Here is a 22,789-nt window from a genome sequence, read left to right as displayed (position 1 = left end):
CTTTTTGAGAATGTATGTATGGCTTGTAAGAAGCCCAGGGGGGAAAAAAATTAAATAAAAAACATAGAACCTATGTGTGCTTGTCAATATTTGTCACGTCGTCACGTCTATATATGTTTGTACTGTGTAATTATTATATTTATCTACAAATGCAACTAGAGAAACAGGACAACATGTTTTTGGGCCAGGGTCTTGAGTCAGTTTTGAACCTCTCCAAAGGGGGCCCAACAAGATAACTGGGCCAGCTGTCAGGAAACTTAGATTCTTTTGGATATGGCCCTTGTCCTTGATAAGAGGACGTCCACCATTGTAGCCCTTTTGCAATGGTAGCCTTCCTTGCGATGGACGAAGGAAATGTGAGATGTCAGCGGTGACATGTGGATAGTTGGCGTGATATTTCGGATTTGTGGTTTTGAAGTATTGCGACCCTGTCGATATCATAGGGCGAACATACAAAGGAATAACCTTCCGTTAATGTAACCTGCTATGCTTGCTGTCGATTCTGATTAGAGTCTTGGTGCCGGTGGGTGCCTGTGCTGGTAGATGTACGTACCTCTACCAAGTACTAAAAACACGTGTAGGATTTTGTTAATGTCATGTATTGTTAATGGTTTCGTTTGCAAATGAATCTCTGAGGGTAGTAACCATCTTAGGGTACAGACTTTGAAAGAGTTGCAAATTAATAGAGCTTGTTGGAGGTTGACAGTGGCAATCAAAATAGCAGGTAAGGGCCTGATAGCACTTCTTAAACACCGGTTCATTTTTAATAGAATAGTAATCCGTATGTTAACAACTGTTCATTAAAACGGGACAAAAAATTTGCTTAGAAATAGAAATAAAGAGGTTCCAATTTGAAACTTCTTTGTTCGAGAAATAAAAAGGGGAGTTGATCTTTAATGAACACATGGTTAATTTGATGGGTAAATCAATAATTTTATGTTCAAAATAAAACATCTACCTCCAAGGCTAATGCAACTTCTACCATTGCCACCTCCACCACAACAGCCATCGTCACCACTAACACCTTGCGCCCACCACCGCCGCCACCACTACCTTCACCTTCACCATCAAATTTATGCCGCAACTATTATCTCCACCATCAAAATTTTGGGTAATCATGGGCATTTTAAAAAATTTATAGAAGGTCCAGAAACATAAATTATTGTGAATAACGAACACGTTTTTATTTCTTTTCTGACCTAAAAATAGAAATTACTATGCGCTACCAAACACGTTTTTTTGTCCAAAATTTTGACCTAATAACATAAATATAAAAAGTCATGTTTGGAATAGAAATATGGTCCAGAAACAGAATTATTATCATGCAGGCCCTAAGCCCTCAAATTTGTGTTGTAAAGTTGGGTCTTATTTTGCAAGAGCAAAGTTTATCTAGTTGGTTCAGCTAGATTAGCCTATTTGGTCAAACCAATGTCTGGCGAGTGGCATGTTGGGGCCCAACTTTGTTGGATAGGTAGATATTCATATTTTTAGCAAGTGGCAAAATAGACTCTTGAAAATATAAGAGTATAGAAGAGTGCATAGTATTTACCAAAAAAAAAAAAGAAAGAAAGAAGAGTGCATAGTAATGATTGGAGTAACATAGGCATAGATGGACATACATATGGCTGAACTGAGTGTGGAATTTGACGGGCGGAATTTTCAGATTATCCACTATTTATTCAATGGTTAGAATTGCCACATCATTTAGTTGTGTGGTAAAATTTTGTGGACCACGAAAAGAAGCTTGTCTTGAGAGCATTTAATTCCCTTTAAATGAAAAATGGAGTCTATGCACTTTTTTTTTTTTATGAGAAAATAAAATATTTTAAAAGCTGCTTAGATAGAATGTATATTGATTGTGTAGATTGAGTAGATTTAGCCAAGTTAGTAGCTACTGCCAAACAAAAAGGATCCCTTTTAGGAGTAAAGGAAATATCAGGTCTTATATTGTTTGTGTACAATAAGTCTTTTAATAGAGACCAAGGCCAATGATTAGAAGTTGGAGATGGAAGAAGATCAGCGATTTGATGATTTGAGCACCACACTTCTTTTATCTTCAACCCTAAACTCCTGGATTGAGTATATGCACTCTTGATGTGGGTTCTCATTTGATAAACCCGAGAGCAGGGCCCACTGTATACTATTAAGAACCTGCACTTTTATTGCAGGATCTCATATTGCATAGTTTGTTCATTGCATTCTCTAAATGGGCATCATCGTACCATAAGTACCCAAATTGGATGCTTATTTTAATAAAAGGGTTTTCTTATCGACACCTGTCAATATGTCAAATAATTTGTTATCTTAACCTAATACAACAACAAGCTTCTGTAAAGCCACATCGGGTATGTGAGTGTGGTGTGTGTTATGTATATCCGCCATTCCACGGTCCTAAAAGTCGGCTAACCTTTTGGGATTGGTGTGTGGTTTGGGTGATTACACTTTCATCAAAAGAAGAAGGGGTGTGTGGGTTTAGTCCCACATCGGGTGTGTGAGTGTGGTGTGTGTTGTGTATATCCGCCATTCCACGGTCCTAAAAGTTAGTTAACCTTTTGGGATTGGTGTGCGATTTGTGTGATTACACTTACATTAAAAAAAAAACAAGCTTCTGTAAAGGAAAGCCCTACATTTCACTTGCCTTAAAGCGTTGTCTCTATTTGACCAGTCGGCCTCACAGTTAGGCAGGCTTATACCATTATGCTCATGAGCAGAATAGACGCTTGAGCTTACCTTCCCACACCTCCCTTACTCTTTAGGAGGCATCCGCCCCAGATAAACTACCCACCTCACAGTATCCCATCCCCCCCCCCCCCAAATGATTGATGCGGGGGTGTCTTTTTAGTACAACACAAGTTTTTCCAATGAGGGTAAATATTCTTATTTCACATATGTATTTGAAATATGTACATGATAATTACACCTTTTGATAGCGACATTATGATGTGTCACTTTCAAATTATTTATGAAATCCCTTTTTCTTTATTTGGTAAATTTGAAATCCCTTTTTATATCCATAACATAAAACGGGGCAATTAAAACAAGATGCCAATTTTTAAATGGGAGAATGATTTTTGTGTGGGTCGCAAGGGCCACCCCAATGCACAACAAGGCCGGAATGATTGCCATGCCTCCCATGTATGGCGGGAATTCCACCTCTTTTGTGCCACCACATGCGCTCTCATTGGCTGGCACGCGGCGTGGCCCCTACGTCCCACCCAGAAAACAGTACTCATTTTTAAATATACCTATAAATGTGACATTTCAGACACTCTTGTATGTAAAGATGGTTCCGGGAACCATCTTGCTAGCACTATGATGGGGGATCAAGATCGTCTCCAGGGAGCAGGGAATGCCTAGGGCGCTGCCAACCGTTGGGTTGTGCCGCACACATCCCTAGGTGTGCGCCGAGATGTGTGCGGCACAACTCAACCGTTGGATGCCCCCTGGCAGCATCCTAGGCGCACGCCTCCCTGGAGACGAGCTAAATTCCTATGATGGGAGACGCATGTGATGATTTTGAAATCTTTTCTATTATATGATCTATTTTCCTTATGTATTAAGGGCCTCTTTGGTATCACTTTTCATTTTCATTTTTATTTTCTGACAATTTTTCATTTTTTCATGTGTTTAGTATCACTTTTGAAACTTATTTTTACTTAAAATAATTGAAAACACCCCTAAAATGATAATAGACTCAAGAGTCTATTATGGATTATGGCCAAAATCAGGTTTTCTTTCATTTTTTCGCTCTTTAATGAGCATGTGCTCATATGACCCAAATATGAGGGGTAAAAATAGACATTTTCCTTTAATTTTTAGAAAGACAAGCCCCCTCCTTCCAAGTTCCAACAACCTACACCAGAAAATTTCGACCCAAATATGACCTAGGCTATTACTCCGGTGGGAAGGTGCTTGAGGCATACTACACTTTCTCACTTGTTGCGGTACTAACTGCCATACCTAGTAAAGAACAGAGAGAGAGAGGGAAACCTCTTTCGACTTTCGGAGCTGTCCTCTGTTCTGGAAGTCGTAACTCTAGGTTTCGTATACGCTAAAGGTTTCTTTGTTGGCCTCCACCTCAAACATATCTTTGGTGTATTTCGAGATCGGATCGCAATATTGAGCGTAGAACTCTAGATTTTATGATTAGCAGTGACTGTTTGCATAAGTTTGAGATCTATTGGGTTTTAGCAGACGATCTCTGGTTCTGGTCATTTTAACAGTGTTTATTGCCTTGTCAAGGATGTCTAGGTGCTTTCCTTATCCTCCTCCGGAATATGAGAGGAAGAGTGGTGCCCTGGACGAAGCCCTGATTAATTCGATTAAGCTCCAGAAAAAAAGAGAGAAGGCCAAAAAGGAAAAGAAGAAAGAGGAGAGAGAGAAAGAGGGATAAAGCCAGGGAGACAGGAGGTGTTGAAGATAAAAAAACAAAAACATGAGAAGAGGCACAAGGATGAAAGGGACAACAATGTAGAATACGGGGTAGATCATCCGAAAAGAATAGAAGAGGAAGCTGAACAATTGGAGAAGAGTGGCCTCACTGAAGAGTTGATTTGGGGAAGAAGATGGGTGACCAGTTAAAAAATATCATGAAAATTATTTACACACAGGTAATTACCAAACGGTTTCTCATTCTATATTCTTTTATGTCCATGAGCTACCAAACAATTTTTCATTTTTTATCAAAACTTATTTTTATTAATGATTTTTTTAAATAGACCATAATGAAAATGAAAAGTGATACCAAAGAGGCCCTAAGTAATCAATTCGGTTCATAACCAAAAAAAAAAAAAAGTAATCAATTCTGTTGTTATGGTCAAACTACCATGGATTTCTGACCGCCTTCTCCATAATCTTATTTCTTCTCAGAGCTAAGGTTTTGAAATTTTTTTAATGTTCTTAAACTATAGCCCAATCTCAATTTGCCAATTATGGTTCCAAGTGGAGCATGATTTCAAGAATCAGGATTGAAAAAATACAGAAAAATCGGGTATCAGACTGCATTTTAGACCCAAAATCTATTCCAAGAATACATACCAAACACAGCCTTGATGTACCATGTCCAATGCTAATACACGATCAGGAGTCGAGACTCTAACATCGGCTGACAGTTTTGAATTATATTTTTCTCATAACAATGAACGAAAAAATAAAGTCATCCCTTGCATATATGCCAGCAGAACAAAATTTCCACTGTACATACACTTTCCTCACTAACTGCTTGCGATTTCATTATATCTTCATAAATATATGGCTTCACAAACTGGACATAAATTAACTTACTCCAATATCAGGTGGGATCAAGATTGGGGCCTTTGATAATATTTCAATGATAACTCCAGATTGAATAGAATGAGATAGATGAGAGCCATCAACTTAAATCATACCTTCTTTACTGTACCAGGTTGTATGCATGGATTGATCAAATTTGATAAACACGTGCACCTTAGGCTTAGCTGTTCCAGGTGAAATGGGTTCCCTTACCATAATCTGTAGTTCCCGACCTGAAAGGGCAATGTAAATCCTCCAGCTGAGAGCCTTGCAGATGTACCAGCAGCAGTGCAGACTCTGAACCCACTTGGTCGACAGTTCAAAAGAGGGTAGCATAGCTGGCCATCACCTTTGATTCTGCAAACAGAATGGAGTTCCAAATTATAAAAGATAATCACCAAATGCCACCTGTGTATGAGGAATATTGATCTTCTGGACTTAGGTAGCCTTTAAACTAAATGAGAAAAAAGAAACTGTGTCTGGACTTGGATGAGCAATAAGAACATCAATGAGAGCATAGGTTAACAGCAATTGACTGTTTATATACATCGATATCCTTAATAAATTTACAAGGAACACCCTGAGCAATCCCACATCTGAAGGAAATCCCAAATTAAAAAGATTAAACCCAAGTTTTCCCAAACACGAAAAACTGTCTTTATGGTATACTACAGATAATACTTTTTTGAAGCATGTACCAGGTGAAATTTGCATTCCCTTACCCTCCCTCTCCCCTTTTTCCGTTAACTTAATAGTTACAACCTTACTTGTTCAAAGTTATCAGCAGTTGCTGCACAGATATAGCAAGTGCTCCCGGTAGCATCAAACTCATCACTGAACTCTTCCACTTATAACATATAAAGACAATAGGATATATGAATGTGAGCAAGACTAACCAAGATATATAACATATAAAGACAATAGGATATATGAATGTGAGCAAGACTAACCAAGATATATCTTGAATGAAGGGAAAGATAAAAGCTTAGCCAGGGAAACAAACCAACCTCGTTGACTTTTGAGGGGTCACAGAGTTCACTCCTAGAACTGGAATTGAATCATTCATGAAATGACCTGCCCGCAAAAGAGTCATCACCACCAATAGTGACAACCAGGATCCACATTGTGGATAGGTTGCAGTAGATCACTCAGTAAAACAGGCTCCCAGTAAACTGCCTTCGTGCAAAATATCTTGACAAAAATTGATTGCATCCATGTGAACCTTACACATGTTCTCCAATTAACCTAGAATCTGCAATATCCTAACAGATATTGAATTACAAATCAAAATACTATATTCACTCAAATGATAGGTTAATGTAAGAAAGAAAAGATTGCAAGATATTGAAAATATTTTCCAGAAGATTACTGTCGCATCAGAAATAGAAGAACAATCCTCAGCTCCATGGATAAGATAAATTCAGAAGCCAACTTATATTTACTTATTTTATGGAAAATGACGTAGAATCTACAATCACATTCACCATTTTCTTGAGGAAAAACAACTAATCTAAGTCTAAAATTTAAAATTAATTCCATAATTTACAAAAACTGATAAGCTTTATCTATCACTGTTTACGCGTAAAAAAGAACAAAAAAAGTTTCATCAAGCTGTCAATGACTAATTTCCCCAAAAAAAAAAAACATACTTTTATATTAAAACAAACATGACTGGAAATTTCACATAAAATTGAAAGGCCAAGGCAGCTACAAGGATCCACCTAATGGACATGTATTCATGGATGCGTGACAGATAATGTACAGTTTTTTTTTTTTTTTTGGGTATCTATTTTCTCGTTTCTTGTGATGAAGAAACAAATAACCTAGTTTTATTCTAAGTAAAAAAGAAAAATCATATACATATCTAACGAAATAGAGGCACATGCCTAGAAAAGCCACATGACGTCCTTTCACTACTTGATGCCTTTTTTATTTGCAACACAAGAACCATCAATCTTTTGGCACCGTACAATGCCAGCAGCTCCTCCGTAACAAAGCCATCTTTCGCTACCCTTATTCATATTCCATCTCACTCTATGCATGGCTACTTCCTTGGAAGGAAAGACTTCAATTACACTCCCCGTTTCACCCTTCTCACTCTCACCCCTTGGCAAATTCTCCTCTTCTTCAGCTATGGATTCTTGGTTTGGGTCAGGTTTTTTCTTCTTGATTGTTTTTCGCTTTGCTGCTGTGCTACTTGGGCCAGTCAGTGTATTCTCAGATTCAAATGCTACAATGGAATTATCCTCGTAACACAAGGCTGGATTTTGAAAATCAACTCTTTGATCATTAACTCTTTTTGCTTGATTTGCCAAAGACACGAACCCCCGAATAGATCTTGGGGCATCACCATACTCGTTTGGGGATTTTTTCATAGGGAAGGGTGAGTGTGGCAATGGAGTGTGGACTATAAGAACCGAGTTCTCCTCGGTAATTGATCCACACAAAAAATGAGGGGCCCGGTTGCGAAAAGGATCCTTCTCCACTGCTTTTGCAGTAAGCTGAAAATGAAGAACATTACCATTTGCAGTACAATATGCAACCAAACCTGTTAATCGTGATACTTGAACACTCCATATTGAAAATGATGAACAGAGATAACTGTATATTCCCTGCTGTTGTGTCCCAACAAAAGGTTTTCCGGTCACTGAAATGTCATATGCAGCTCTTAACAAACTGAGAATCCTTAGTGTACCATCATCAAAGGATAAAATGACACATTTTGGATCTGGTAGCCAATCCAGGCTGCATACAACCTTCCGCACATAACTCAGGTCCCATAGAGGATGGTACGGATCACGAATGTCCCAAAATTTTGGGCCTCCATGTCCAGCTGTGATTATAACATTAGCGCTCTCTGGGTCACTTTCAATGGGAGCCCAAGCAAGTGCTCTTATGGGGACAGTGTCTGCATTAAAGCAAAGCAAAGGCCTTGTATCTTCAGATGAATGTCTTGCAGAGAATTTCCACAAAGCAACTGTTCCATCATGGCATCCAGCTAGTATTAAATCATTTGGGGATGATGGTGACCATTCCACTATTAGAGGAATACTCTGTCTGTCCCCAAACTTCAACTTTGAGCACCTGAAGACAGGGTCCAGTCTCACAAAACGAGGATCATTACCCTCCTTATTACAAGAGGAATACAGAATTTTGATTGTACTGACAGAAGGAACCTCCCACACTTCCAATGAGCCATTTCCCAACAATACAGCAAGATAGCCCATGCGATGTTTGGATGCCAAATCATTAACGCCAGAAGGCCGCCATTTCACATCCCATGCAACTTTGCCATTGTGGGCCAAACATAACACAAGCCTAGGCAAAGCAACATCTTTTGGAAGACTAGCAGTATCCTCCAATGACCCATCATTTGGCACATTCTGACTTGATGCCGCAAGATACTGCATAATGCTATTGGTTTCTTGCAAAAATGCAACAGAAGGTTCTTTATCCCTGTTGCAGTTAGACAAAGATTGACAAACATCATCAGAGTCACTCCTCAACCAAGCTTTATCTCTTGTTCTTTTCTTCTGCTGGGGAGTTTTGGCATCTGATTTAGAAACTGACAATTGATAGCTGAAGCGTTCTTCGGGTCCTGTCCCAAACACAGTATCTGTATCACATCCTTCTATCGTAGCCTGTTTATTCGTATGCATGCCAAACCCAGTAGTAGCAAGAAACTGAGCTGAATCTTCTGGAAATTCAACAGCCAGTGCTGGAACAAATTGGCTACCGCTGCTTTTATCATCGGAGTCTTCTAGTGTCTTCTTCTTTGTAGGTCTACCTCTGAGCGTCATCAATGGAGGTGATCCTTCTAAGACCTTTTCTTTTCTAGGTCTCCCTCTTGGCTTCTTCAATGAAGTTGATTCTTCCAAGACCTTTTCTTTTCTAGGTCTCCCTCTTGGCTTCTTCAATGGATTTGATTCTTCTAGAACATTTTTTCTAGGTCTCCCTCTCGGCTTCTTCAATGGATTTGATTCTTCTAGAACATTTTTTCTAGGTCTCCCTTTTGACTTAGCCAGAGGTGGAAAGCCCTCCTCTTTCCCATTGACATTTAAGAGGCACCAAATCTGAATGAGACCCCTGCCATTCAGAGGAGCACCTACCTTGTGATAAAAAGATTCAGGAGGATGGGCAGCAACAGCAAGGTACTCACAAGAAATATTACAGTCAAAACTCTGACAAACTCTTGGACACCAATCCAACGCCCAAACAGAACCTCCCACATACAAAACAAAATCTTTGTCGCAAGGAGATGCGGACTGAAAAGATGTTGAATCATCAGATATACTGGCCATCTTAGGGACAGTCACAGAAGAAAATTGAGGTAAGTTTATCCCATTAGTAACATTTTCCCCATGGGGGCTTCCAGTTTCACGATTGAACCTAATGATTCTTGGATTGTAAGAAAAATATTTCCATTCCCTTAAAAATGTGACTCTAGCAGTCAACTGTTCGATCTCGCACATACCCAAAGCTTCTTCACCCTCCTCTCCACAAAGCTTCGAAATCGTGTCAATTGCTCTAAAGTGACTCTCAACAGAATAATCAAACACTGAAACCGTGACACCTGGAACATCTTGATCCACTGAAAGACTTATCAACCCCTGCCCTTCCCTGGCCATAGATTTTGTCTTCGACTTTTTTCCCCCTTGGTTCCTTTTCAATCCCAAACTTGCTGCCTTTTCTTTCCCCTTCTTACAATGTAATTCTTTAGCAGTTAAAAAGCCTTCTTCCATTTCCTGGAAAGTGCTCGGAAAAAAGAAAGATTAGCCAAAGATTTGGGCCGGACCAGTAATTGCTGACGAGTAATCTCTGAGAAATCCTTCAGAATGGTGGCTTTAGGTCAATGAAGTTGAAGATGCAGGAAGAAGAACTTTTGCAAGAACCCTCGAAACTCTTCACCCTTGTAAATGGTCAATGCACAAAAGAATGGAAACAAGTATCAGACAAAGCCAATATTGAAAATGGAGTTTTTGTGAATATCATCTAGTTCACATCATTTTAGAGTTTCAACAGAAATAATTTATTCACCTACTTGTCTTTCTTCTCCTTCATTTAAGTACTCGAGTTTGACACCGGAATGTCGATTATTATCGGACAGATAACAAAATCATGAATAAACTATGAAGTCCCCTCTTTTCAATATGTGCAGTACTAGAAATACAAGTTTCAGTTGTCATGGGGGTATTTATTGCCCTAGGGTTTCGGCCTGTAGACCCTTACCTCGTAAACAGTAATGGACAGAGGAAGAAATCACATAATATATATCTATATATAGACGGATGGGAAGAGAAGATCAAGGTGGGAGAGAGGGAGAGAGGAAGAAGATCAATGTCAGGTAGAAGGAGAGGGAGGGTGATGAAACAGAAGGGAGCGGGAGAGAAGAAACGACACCGAATGGTGACCGTCGACGGCTTTGGAGGAGTCTCCATGACAGTAAGAGGGAAGGGAGAAGATACCGGAGCGGGACTGGAGAACCGATGCCGGTGACGGACGACGGCGTGAGAGATATAGAGAGAGGAAGAAGGTGTACCTTCGTTTGGCTGTCTCTTTCGCTGTGTGAGGTGTGGTCCGCTGCGCAATGTCGAGTTTTGGAAGGATTTGTTTCTCGAGAGTCTCTTCAGAAGAATAGTGTGTGAGAGGAGGAAACGGTGTTAAAAAATCATGAATCCGGATCCAGATTGGGACCGATCATGGTTTTAACAATCGGAATGGGATCCGGATCTGCCAGAACCCACAGTTTAAGATCGACCGGAAAACACATATTTAAGAAGAGGTTTTTTACAAATGACCCCCTGAAAATGACCATTTATCCAAATGCCCTCCTATAATTTTTTTAATTGTAAATTTACCTTTACTTTCAAAACAGTGTAGCACTTTGATCCAGTCCATTAATTTGGGATGTTAGACATTAGTTTCAGGAATCTAATGACCAAAATGTCTTTCTTATAAAAATCCATCAAAATTAAAAAATAAAATAATCAAATTGCCCTCGTTTTCTCCAAATCGTTTAAGGTTTGAAACTGAAATTTTTTTTCCCAAATCAATTAGGGTTTGAACCCATCTGAAAAGCAAGAGATCAGATTAAGGAATTAATTGTCCATTTACTGTTCCTGTACATGATGGTTTCTCACGGCAATAAAGACGTTCCATGGAAGAATTAAAGAGAAAAAAGTAAAACTTCAATTAGAATTTTTCAGTTTAATTTCATAGCGATTTTTATTGGTCCATCAATTCCACAACATTCTGTACAACCTGTTATAACCATGAAGAAAGCAACAAACTCAAAACGTATTATACAGAAGATTAGCTGGTCGAAGGGATAATGAATCAGGGAAGGGAAGCGTTTTGTTTGACTCACCAAAACATGGTCTTTCTACTTCTCACATAAACGAGTTCATACATTGTTTGTTGTTTCATCAAGTATTAGTGTTTCAATTACAAATCTCCTAATGTCCTTAAGTTTGATCCATTGTCTCAACTTGCAACTCTACAAGTCTTTGCCAATTAGCTTCCCCTGCTTTCCCTTTATAAACATCGTCGCACCTCACACCCTGAATGCCATCATCTTACACTTCCAATCTTCCACAACTCATGAAAACAAGCAAAATAATACCCTGGCAGTGCTGAGGTTGCTCTGCCAAGTCTTGAGACTCTGGACTTGGGTTGTGAAACCCCAACGATTGCATAAGCATAAAGAAAGAATTAAACAATTAACCCATCCATACATCTCTATTGTTCACCGTCAGAACACCAGGTTACCTAAACGATTTAGGGGAAAAGTTTTAGTTTCAAACCCTAAATGATTTGGGGAAGATGAGGGCAATTTGATCATTTTATTATTTAATTTTAATGAGTTTTTTTACATAGGGTTATTTTGGTCATTAGATTCCTTAAAACTAACGTCTAACGTCCCAAATTAACGGATTGGACCAAAGTGCTACACTGTTTTGAAAGTAAGGAGAGTTTGCAATTAAAAAAGTTGTAAGAGCATTTGAACAAATGGGCATTTTTAAGGAGCATTTGTAAAAAAAATTTAAAAAAAAAAGATGGAAAAAATAACCTTGGAAGACCGCATGACCCCTATGCTGATAGAGGGGTGCATAATGAGTGTTAATGACTGCCCCGACCCCATGAAAGGTATAAATCCCACCTATTTATGCTATCGTACACACTCTCATTGCCCAACTGTCACAGGGCCATGCTACCTTTCAAAGAGCCATCTCCCTTAAAGAATAAATGGGGGAAGAGGGAAATACTCTGCTTGGTTGTGTGGCTCTTTTGCCCAGCCATAGGAGCACACAAAATTTCTATTGATCCTTGTGAAATCAAAATTCTCATTCATGTTATGCCTGTATGTGTGTCATAATCATTCAATGGGGTTCGTAGTTTGGAGATGAACCAATCAGATGTTGTTAATTTTGCAGGCCAAAATCGTTCAAGATGGTTTTCTATTTTTGGCAACTTCTCCTAATCTAGGATTAGAGTATCAAATTAGGGGGAAAAAATAGAACCATATTACAAAGAAGAATGAGAAATTACCTGGGACTGACGGATTTACAGGCCAGAATTATGAAAAATATAGAGAAGGTTATTCGTCAGGGAGGAGAGGAAGTCTAACTATTCTCCCTCGATGGTTTGACTCTCCATTTAGGCTCGTTCGTTCGATAGAGCGAATAAGGACTGTTTCGTTTGAAATTCCTTGATTGAAATATGACTGATGAGCTGAGGTAAGGGAGTTGCGCCCTATTCTTCTTGCAATAATATATTTCCAAAAGTAATTTTATGATGCTCCTTTTAGCTTTGCCAAGTTCAATTGTGCAAGCTTGAACAAATCCATGAGCTTCAGTTTGAGCTTAACGTTGACCTTGAGGAGAAAGAGAAGGCTGTTCGTGAGGCAGGTTTCTTCCAAGTTCGATCGAGTGTATATCAATTTTGAATTACAAACAGTAATTAACACTTAAAACGAACTAAATTGAACCGTACAAAATTAAGGTCAATTTTAATTTAAAAAATTAAGTGCTTGCTTGATAACCTTATGGGTGTTTTTATTCTGGTTATATGCTGAGAAACAGTAAATACGAGTTCAGTTTTCAATTTTCAGTTTTATCTTCTACCTGTATCATTAATTGTCGACTTTTCTCACTCATCTATTGCAATTTTGCTTGTTTTCTCTATCGTGCCTTGCTTCTTCAAGGCAATACAAGATATTCTCAAGTTTTATACGAACGGAAAAAGTGAATCGAACAAAACCGGATAAATTAAAACGTATCAGAAAACCATATACAAACCAAATGAAACCGAATCAATTTAATTCGATTTCGAATTGGGATTATGAGAGTTATTTCGTTTTTTTTTTTTTAATGAAACCAAAATAAATTATATCAGACTAAACCATATGGATGTCCATACATGCATTGCGTGCCAAGTTTTTAACTAGGACCGCATTAAAGTTGCAACTATTAAGATGAAAATGTACATTCTGGGTTAGATCAGAAATCCATAGTAGCTTAGGAACTAAGTGCTATGGCCACGGACATTTGGTTGGAGATAGAAGATATTCAATGATCAACTTATTATCACACAAAATTTATTTAATCCGCAACCCAATACCGGTAGCATGGATTAGACCCTTAAGGACTGCAAAAACATACGTATCTTAGTATCTACATCCTCTGTACATAGCAGCTTCCCTGCATCAAAAAACTTAAACTTGCAGTCAACTAAAAAGAGATAGGCCCACCCAGTCTCAGTCAGTTCAGGTGAACTGAATCCTGCACAGATCAAGATAGGAGAATTACAACTAGGCAAAAAAGGGGTTATGAGAGGCATGACTATATCAGGGACACAAACGTCATGAGGGTAATTAGATTTAAAAACAGTTAGGTTTAAGTCAGCCAACCATTGTGCAAACGCCTGTACGATCTTAAAGGGATTAGGTTGTATGGAATCAACTAATAACTTATTTCTAGAAGACCATATGAAATAGCAAGTTATAATAAAAATACTAAGAAACCACTTCATCAGGGTTTTATCAGTCCGAAAGTGCAAGTAAAAGAACCGACAGAGATGATGGAAATTATCAAAGCTAAAAAATTTAGTCCTTAGCCCCAATGGTCCGGCTGCCCAGATTCGTTTGACCCAATCACAAGAAAGGAAAATGTGCCATAGTGATTCGACACCATTTCCACAGAAAGCACAATTCGCGTCACACTGGCTCCATTTCGATAGAATATTCTTTGTAGGAAGTTCTGCATTGAGCAAATGCCAAAAGAAAACTTAAAACTTTGGATGAATTGGAAGTTTCCAAAAAAATTTCCACCAACCAACCGAATTATCAGATCTTGCAGCAGAGCAGGATAATAAATGCCTTGTAACGAGTTTCGTGGTGAAAACTCCTGTAGACGAATTCAGACAACACCATTGATCACTAGAGTTAGAAAAAGTAATAGATTGAGCAAGAGGAACAATACTATGGGGGGCATGATGTGTGATGAGGTCTAAATTCCAGTTAGATCCTTGTTTAAGATGGCAAACATTCAGTAAGTTAGAATTCGTGGGTAAAGGGGTAGACGCCAAGCAAGCAAGTTTACTAGAGAGGGAGGGAATCCATTTATCGTACCAGAGAGAAGTAGTGCGCCCATCACCGATCCGCCTGAACAACATGCTTTGCAAAACAGGGGTCACTTGTGTGATGCTATTCCAGATGCAGGACCCCTTCTTAGCCCTAATCCTAGGGTCAAAGAAACTAGTTTTGAAAAAATACTTGGCCTTCAAAACTTTGGCCCACAAAGATGAGGGTTCATTCTGCAATCTCCACTCAAGTTTTAGAAGCAAAGCCTGATTATGATCATCGGCTTTTTTGAATCCTAGCCCCCTAGAGGCCTTAGCGAGTTATTCCGTTTTCAATTTCAGTTTGCTCGCATAGTATTCTGAACCCAAAAACCCGAACCGCCGATTGACACCCTTACTCCCAACCCAGCCCGACGACAACTCAATTTCGGTTTGTTCGCATTGTATTCTGAACCCAAAAACCGGAACCGCCGGTTGACACCCTTACTCCAAACCCAGCCCGACAAAAACTCCGTCAACATCTCAGTCGGAGCAGTCGGCACTTGGGCATATATCCATCTATCACTCTTGTCGTCTATATTGTCGGTGTTGGAGAATCTAGGTCCCGAGAATATTTAGGGTTTAATTCTCTCTCTCTCTCTATCTGTAGAGATATGGATCGGAGACGAACTGGAAGCCCGATACATTCCAGGCAAAGAAGTGGCGGGTCTAGCAGCAGTGGTTCGTCTTCTCCAGCAATGTCACCTGCTCACCACCACTCTTGGTCGACGTCGGTGACGGGGCTTTCCAACATTAAAAGAACTCAGAACGTCGCAGCAAAAGCTGCTGCGCAGCGGCTCGCGCAGGTCATGGCATCGCAGACCGCTGATGACGACGACGAAGACGATGACTTAGGCTTCCGATACAGTGCTCCTCCTCCGTCATTTTCCAGCACTGTTAACAACACTATTCCTGCGATATCGTCCACTAGGCCAACTAGATCCCCGTCGCCTGCGGTAATTTAAGCAATTCTATGTTCTAGCTTTTACTTTTATCGTTTGTTTTTAGTCTGGTTTCGGTTGAATGGTTGGCGCATAGAAGATCGAATTTGAATATGGTATTTTGACGGATTACGCTGGAAAATTAGTGTTTCTTCTTTATATAGATTCAGTATACTGCAGATCAGGATTGGATCTTTGACAATTGACAATTCCTGGTTTGCTGTTGAAATTTGTCTGCAGTATATCATGAGAAGATAATGAGTTAAGTATCCAATGTTTCCATTTAATTGAAGCTTACTATATAACATTATTGGGTTTGATGGTTTTCCGACATCGCGAGCACGGGAAATATTTTCCTGGAAATAGCAAAACGTTCTATCTGCCAAAACTGCTTTGTTTTAAGCAGATGTCCTTTTCACGTGATCTTCTCTAATTGCTATTTTGAAAATGATCCATCTCTCTCTCTCAGTGGGAGTCTAGTTTTCGTGAAGAATGCATAGCACTGTGAATAAATGCTTTCTATTATGTTGACATTGGAAGGCTAAGTGGGTGTTGTCATATTTTAATTAGTTAGGTCGGAACTTTGTCGAGCATACTCCTTCAGTTCGATCTACGTCAGTTGGACGGCCAGCTGGTCGATCTGCACAATTGGTACCACCTAATAATACTAAATCCTCACTGAGGACCCCAGCTTCCATACCACCGATGGAACCTCCTGCTAATAGACAAAGAGATAATAGGTAATTCATCTTGTTGTGTGCATTTTTTTTAATGGATAGAATGATTTATGACAATATGCTTTGAGATTGTAAGAGAACCGTTTAATCTAGCACACTGTAAATAGTTACATAATTTTATATACATCCATAATTCATGTTGTATGGTGTTCTTCACATCTTTCTTATAAAGACTTTGCCTTAATACCAAGATCTGATAGATCAGAGCAATGAGGAACTCACAGGATTTTTATGAATTTGGTTTTGGAGGACTGTACTATGTGATCCTTTGTGCCTCTAAGGGTTAAAGGGTCTATTGCAGCGATCTATTTAGTCCAAGATTTTGTTGATTGTCAATTCTAACCATGAGGATCATTCGCCACAACACGTGAAGATGCAGTGTTTGTCAGCCAAGGAAGATTTTGATTAAGTATTTTACGTTGATTGAATTGCTGTTGGGAATCTAGACTGAATTGTTTCTTAAATCACTTTGGCGTAGACCAAGTTGTCCCAATGAGTTTTGTCTATTTGTTTATTGGTAATGCAAAGTGATAGTATTTTCTTGCTCAATGAGAGCTGCATGATGAAATATTCCATTCTCTAATCAGACCATTTAGCTTTTCCCTGGGATTCCAAGTTTCAGCAATCATAACATTAACTTATATATTCCCCTTAAGGTTGTACATGATCGCCACTGACTCATCCTTGGGCCACTATAACTGATAAACAAAGAAATAAATAACCTTAGTTTTGACTCCATGACATGTGCACATGCATTGTACAGTGCACCTTAACTGCAGCACTTCAATCCTTACTGTGCTTATGCATCAGAATGTTTGGTGTGTAACATTTTTATAGACAACAAGTGCTAGAGTATACGGTAATGTGCCACTGCCACTCTAAGTGCAAAGGACTGAGTTTTACGTCATGCAATCTGAAAATCCAAATTTGGATCTCAGATGCAACCAGGCCCAATAATCACATTTGTGATCAGATATTCAGATCTGAGATAAAAGAAGCAACTGTGCTGTTAAGGGATGAAATCAGATCGATGGAAAAGGAGGGAAGAGAGATGATATCAATTTCTTGGGAGGAAGAAGAGAGAAGAAGAGAAAAAAAGAGGCGAGGAAATCAGTTTCGGGATACAAAATCCGTATGCACTCCTCAACAGCACCAAAATTCTTTGAAAAAATTCATATTTGTTACTCAAATCATCTCTAATTGATGGGGGCATATATATAGATCTTATAAAATTCCCAGAACTTATAAAAGGACTCCTAATCATACTCACACTCAATAAAATAAATAAACTCAATATAAAACTCTATCTAGCTATTTAGTATCCTAATCTAATTCAAACACTTAACTTAACTACTAATCCCGTATACAAACATTATCCCCACTTTATGGGCTTATCAATTAGGTCCATTACATCAATAAACCCAAAAATAAGAAGCCTAAGGTCCATAGAACCCAACCATGGGCCAAAATAAAGTCTTTTGAGACCCAATTGACCCAGTTGGACAATCCTAACTGCATCAATGTCTCTGCGCATAGATGAAGGACTAAACTCGAGAGATACAAGTGAGTGGTTGCATTTTATGGTTGTAACCTGTGGTAAAAGAACCATTTGCAACCTGGCCAAACAGGTCGATTAATGTGTATAGCCAAAAACCAAGTTACTGAATAAAACAAAACCATTATATTTATTTGAAAATCATTTTTATATCCTTATAAATTTGAAATGCTGGGAAATGTTTACGTTGGTATTCCATTTCTTTTTGTCCACCCCATTCTGGAAACTTTCCGGAGGCAGTACTTCAGTGTTGTGGCAGACTGGCAGGAATATTTTGTTGGAGTCATCTAGTGTGTCCCACCATTTTATTTATCTTTTAACCTTCAGGCTATGTTTGACTGCCGGGAAAGTGAGCGGAAGTAATATAAATTGAAGGAAACCCTGACAAGTTTCCTGCTCTACAGTGAACATTGGTTTGTTTGGATGGCCAAGGAAAATGTCTTTTGGGAGATGGCTTTTCTCCTTTTGTCACTGTTGACAACAAACAACTAAAAACCCAGAGTTAGCTATAATTGCACAGAAAATGCTCCAATGATCAAATCAACTCATTGTCATTTCAACGGTTCAGTCTTTTATACCCAGTTCAGAATCCAAGTAATGTAATACTGATTTAAAAGATTAAAACAGTACCAGAATTGAAAACAGAGATGTCAAAATCCAGATTTAGGGAGAAATCACGTATAAAAGAATCAAACCAACAGATGGACCTGTAAGTTAGGCTGGGTTCTCTTCTTAGGGGAGATAATCTGTGCTGAAATTTTAGATCAATCCAATGGGTGGATCTAGTTTTATGGAGGATTCCTATTATGACTAGGAAAGGGGCAAAACTGTTGAAATAAGATTCTGGTGAATGATCAAATTGCAGATTCTTGAAGCCAACTCAAAACTGATGTTATGCTATTAAACTCAGGTTGAACAGATAAGAAAAATAGACCTATTCACATTTCAGATTCGGACATTTAATGGTAATCCTGCATGAGATAGGACTATATCAGAAACTCAACCATTCTGAATTTGAAAATAGAGTTTGAAAACAAATAATGCCGACAGGACAGTTTCTGAAGCCAAAACTGAAATCAGCAATATAAAACTCTCAAAATCATACAATCTTAGTAAGTGTAGGACTGCATTAATTAGCCAATAGATTCAGGTTCTGAAAACAGATTAGGAGAGAATAATTTCGAGAAGAGAGATCAAAGATCAGAACAAAGATCAGAATGGAAAAACGCATCTTTGAATTCAGCAATTCGGTGATGGGACTGAAGTATCTCAGGGATCAAGGATGAACAAAATTGCAGAATTTAAACAGTAGATCAGTACCTTAAGAGGAGTAATAGAGAGTAATGACACCAGGGCTTCCTACCACAAGGTGTTGGCTGGATCACACACCAGTCACACCTTGATCACACACAAGGAAGCATACCACTATAGGCCGCAAAGACAAAGGTTCTCATTAATCAAAATTCGTGTACAATGCTGGACCCCCTTCCAAACTTATATGACTCCTCAAAAACAGGCTCTAACACTGAAAAAGGGGAAGGCCTAACCCAATTTTTTAACTAATTAGGTAACATAAACTAACTAGGAAACTGACTCAAAACAGGACTGGACTTATAGAATTCTAATCCGGCCTAGCTAAAACACTTTTTAATAACAATTAAAATAAAAAAACAAAGACACTTACTTAACTAATCCCGTATGCCTAGCCTCTACCCATATTATAGGCCCATAAAAGTGGCCCATTATAATGAAAACACATGGGACCAAAGGCCCAACACATACATAATCCAACCCAAAGCGTATTTCCAATACATAAGCCCATTTATATGATTTTTCTGGATCACCAAATTACATTAGCCACCTCATTACTGCAACCAATGGGGGCGTCAAGGAAATGTACTTACTGCAAATAGAGACAAGCATCCAGGTTCTGCAATTCGAGGGGGCATATGTTCTCCAGATTTTCTGCCACAATGAGAGAGATATTTTCCGGTGGTTGAAGTTGATGGCAAAGCTTGTGAGAATTGGTTTGTGGTGATTCTGGTAGTTTCTAGCAAAACGGCAGTGGCAGCAAGAAAGAAAGGGAGATGAGCCCCCTTTCTGGTTTATAGTGTTTTTTTTTTTATGGTAGATCCCTAGCTTAGTTTTCCTTGGGCAACCGAACATAAAAGGAAAGTGTCCATTTTCCTTCACTTCATTTTACTTTCTTCAACTGTGGTGCCCTTGCTTTGCTTCACTTCACTTGCTGGACAACCAAACATAGCCATAAGGTCTATGGGCTTTTAATTTTCGTCATCTTTTCACCTTGAGATTTTTACGCTCGTAGAAGGTGGTTTTGATGAGAATTTTAACTTTTGTCAATGAGAATTTTGACTTTGTCTGATTGAACACAGGTAATATGGATGATAGTCCTTTTGATTGGTCGGATAGTGTTGACTAACAAACAGTGCAGGTTTATATCAGATATGGGACATCTTAACCTGAAAGATACAGGTAATCGGAGCGATGCTTCAGCACTTCAGGACGAGGTATGCCCTCATCTTTCAGTCAAGTGCTAGAAAAAAAGCCATTATCAATGAATGTTGGGCATGATCAGTGAAGATATAATGTGAATAATTTGTTTGCCAATGAAATTTGGACATTTAATGTGAAAGATATTGACTAGTTGATATCTGCTTAAAATGCAGCTTGATATGCTACAAGAAGAGAATGAGAATATTCTTGAAAAGGTGTGTGTTTTTTCTTCCTTTTGTTGCTTTTTGTCTTCCCCCTCCTCTCCATTTTCTCTCTCCTGAACAAAGTAGGTTGAATAATGATGCTGCCCAAAATGTCAGTGAATTATATATTTATTTTAGTATGTGCTGTACAGCTCCGTTTTACTGAAGAGAGGTGTGAGGAAGCTGAGGCCAGAGCTAGAGAGCTTGAGAAACAGGTCATTCCTTGTTCTAGTCATTATCTTATTTATATTTTTGGTTATCGAAGGGGATGGCCAAGGGTAAATTTCTGAAAAACCCCTCATGTAAAGAATCATATTCCAGAAGTCTGTATTTGTGCTGCAATCCCAAGTTTGAAAATCCTAGTTCTGTGTTGCTATGGTACCCAAATGATAACAACTCAACTAAACGAGATAATGGCAATTTCATAATTTTAGGAACTATTAAGATATTTACTGCAGTACATTAGCTGTTGGTAGTTAGTCATGATAGGGGAGTAACGAATCAGGATCTGAAACCAGTATTTGCGATGTAAAGAGAGAGGAGAGAAGAGAGAATGGTGGAAGAGGAGATATGCTGAACCAGATTCAACTTAGTCTGTCGTGCTACCTTGCAGTTTATTTATGACTTAGAAATTAGACTGTTAGTAGAAATCCTACTATCTTTCAATGTCTAATTACAATAGGAATAAAAGTAAGTCTTAAACTAACAACAAACTACTAACTAAGCTAACCTATATCACGATAGGACACTCCCTGATGCAGATAAGTCACCTAAGGGGGTTATTTTATTGGAAATAGGCCTTGGGTTGGGTTATGTATATGTTCGTTCTTTGATCCCATGAGTTTTCTTTGTAATGAGGCACTTTAATGGGCCTAAAATATGGGTAGAAAAGTAGGAAAACGGGATTTACTTCATTAGTTTAGTTAGAGTCCTGTTTTGAGTCAGTTTTTGTTACCTTATTAATTAATGATTGGGTTAAGCCTTTCCTTTTTAGTTTTTTTGAGTTTTCTATATAAGTTTGTAAGGGGCTACAGCCTTGTACACGAGTTTGATTAATGAGATAGGGAGGAAAAGAAAACACAGCTTTGTGCTTTGCTTTGTGAGAGAGTATGATAAGATGTGAGAGAGTATGATAAGATGCCATTGGTGAGAGGCCATGGGTGAGAGACCCGAGTCTGAGAGAGACTTCCTTATCTTCTTCCCTTCTTTGATTTCATGTTTTTTTTTCTTTAAATTTTATTGTTCTGAAATTTCTTGCAAATCTGAGAACTGATCAAAGTGTTACTGTTGCTGGACCTGAAGTTTGCAATTCTCTAGTGGTCTGGTTATCACTTGTGACTGGTCTACATTACTCCCCCTATCATGACTAACTACTAACAACTAATATACTGCGGTACATATCTTAACACTCCCCCTCAAGCTGTATAGATATCAAATACTCTAGCTTGGAACGACAAGAACATATATTAACTCTAGCAACCGTAGACACCAGTGAGCACAGAGAGAACTTCATTCTGGTAGCAATATCAACTCAAACACACCAATCACGAGTAACAATAGTAGAGAAGAATTTCGTGTCGAATAAATCCAGCCAACAACGAACAACAAACAGAATATGCAGTAGAGAACACCAATCACAATCCAAAATATCATAGCAGTAACAATAACATCATAAGCCCTTCTCAAAGAAGGCAAGTAGTAAGTAGTAATTTTTCGTAAAGAAGACAGGTAAAATTGTAGCATAGGTTGCTGCGAGCCAGGTAAAAGTGCAGTATGGGTCACTGCGAACCAAGTAGTAGCATAAGGTTGCTGATGCAGGGCATCCACCAGCCAATAGGCCAGCACGCCTATTCTCCAAAAGTCACTTGCGCAGGCCCAAGCCCAAGTCCAAGATCAGAACCACTGCCTAGACTGGCCTGGTTCAGATCCAACCATCCTCAGTCAAATTGT

The 22,789-nt window shown here is 38.8% G+C and overlaps 2 protein-coding genes and 1 pseudogene across 4 annotated transcripts in view; 1 reads left to right on the top strand and 2 right to left on the bottom strand.

Annotated features, from left to right (window-relative positions):
• Positions 1-940: 940 nt before the first annotated feature.
• LOC122653853 lies at positions 941-6,678 on the bottom strand (annotated as a pseudogene).
• Positions 6,679-7,087: 409 nt separating this feature from the next.
• Positions 7,088-10,830, bottom strand: LOC122654606. Of its 2 annotated transcripts, none has more exons than XM_043848770.1 (2): positions 10,811-10,830; positions 7,088-10,180 (listed from the first exon to the last, which is right to left on the bottom strand). In XM_043848770.1, exon 2 carries the CDS (start codon positions 10,011-10,013, stop codon positions 7,185-7,187), a length of 2,829 nt encoding a protein of 942 aa, XP_043704705.1. In that variant the 5' UTR covers positions 10,014-10,180; positions 10,811-10,830; the 3' UTR covers positions 7,088-7,184. The 2 variants fall into 2 exon arrangements, with proteins under 2 accessions (XP_043704705.1, XP_043704706.1); XM_043848771.1 differs by lacking the exon at positions 10,811-10,830 and having other exon boundaries at positions 7,088-8,842; positions 8,873-10,388.
• Positions 10,831-15,488: 4,658 nt separating this feature from the next.
• The window catches only part of LOC122654607 (coiled-coil domain-containing protein SCD2-like), a 32,260-nt gene continuing 24,959 nt past the window's right edge, over positions 15,489-22,789 (top strand). For both annotated transcript variants that reach the window (XM_043848774.1, XM_043848773.1), the window contains exons 1-5: positions 15,489-15,845; positions 16,401-16,570; positions 20,575-20,650; positions 20,810-20,851; positions 20,992-21,054. In XM_043848774.1, the coding sequence (XP_043704709.1) occupies positions 15,504-15,845; positions 16,401-16,570; positions 20,575-20,650; positions 20,810-20,851; positions 20,992-21,054 (693 nt within the window). In that variant the 5' untranslated portion in view covers positions 15,489-15,503. The remainder of the gene's footprint in view (positions 15,846-16,400; positions 16,571-20,574; positions 20,651-20,809; positions 20,852-20,991; positions 21,055-22,789) is intronic.

Source organism: Telopea speciosissima, chromosome 3 (genome assembly GCF_018873765.1).
Source record: "Telopea speciosissima isolate NSW1024214 ecotype Mountain lineage chromosome 3, Tspe_v1, whole genome shotgun sequence".
Taxonomy (NCBI): Eukaryota; Viridiplantae; Streptophyta; class Magnoliopsida; order Proteales; family Proteaceae; genus Telopea; species Telopea speciosissima.
This window is presented reverse-complemented; position numbering and strand designations above follow the sequence as displayed.

Bases quoted from the DNA above. Each gene is read 5' to 3' on its own strand.
- LOC122654606 (XM_043848770.1), bottom strand. From the start codon at position 10,013: ATGGAAGAAGGCTTTTTAACTGCTAAAGAATTACATTGTAAGAAGGGG.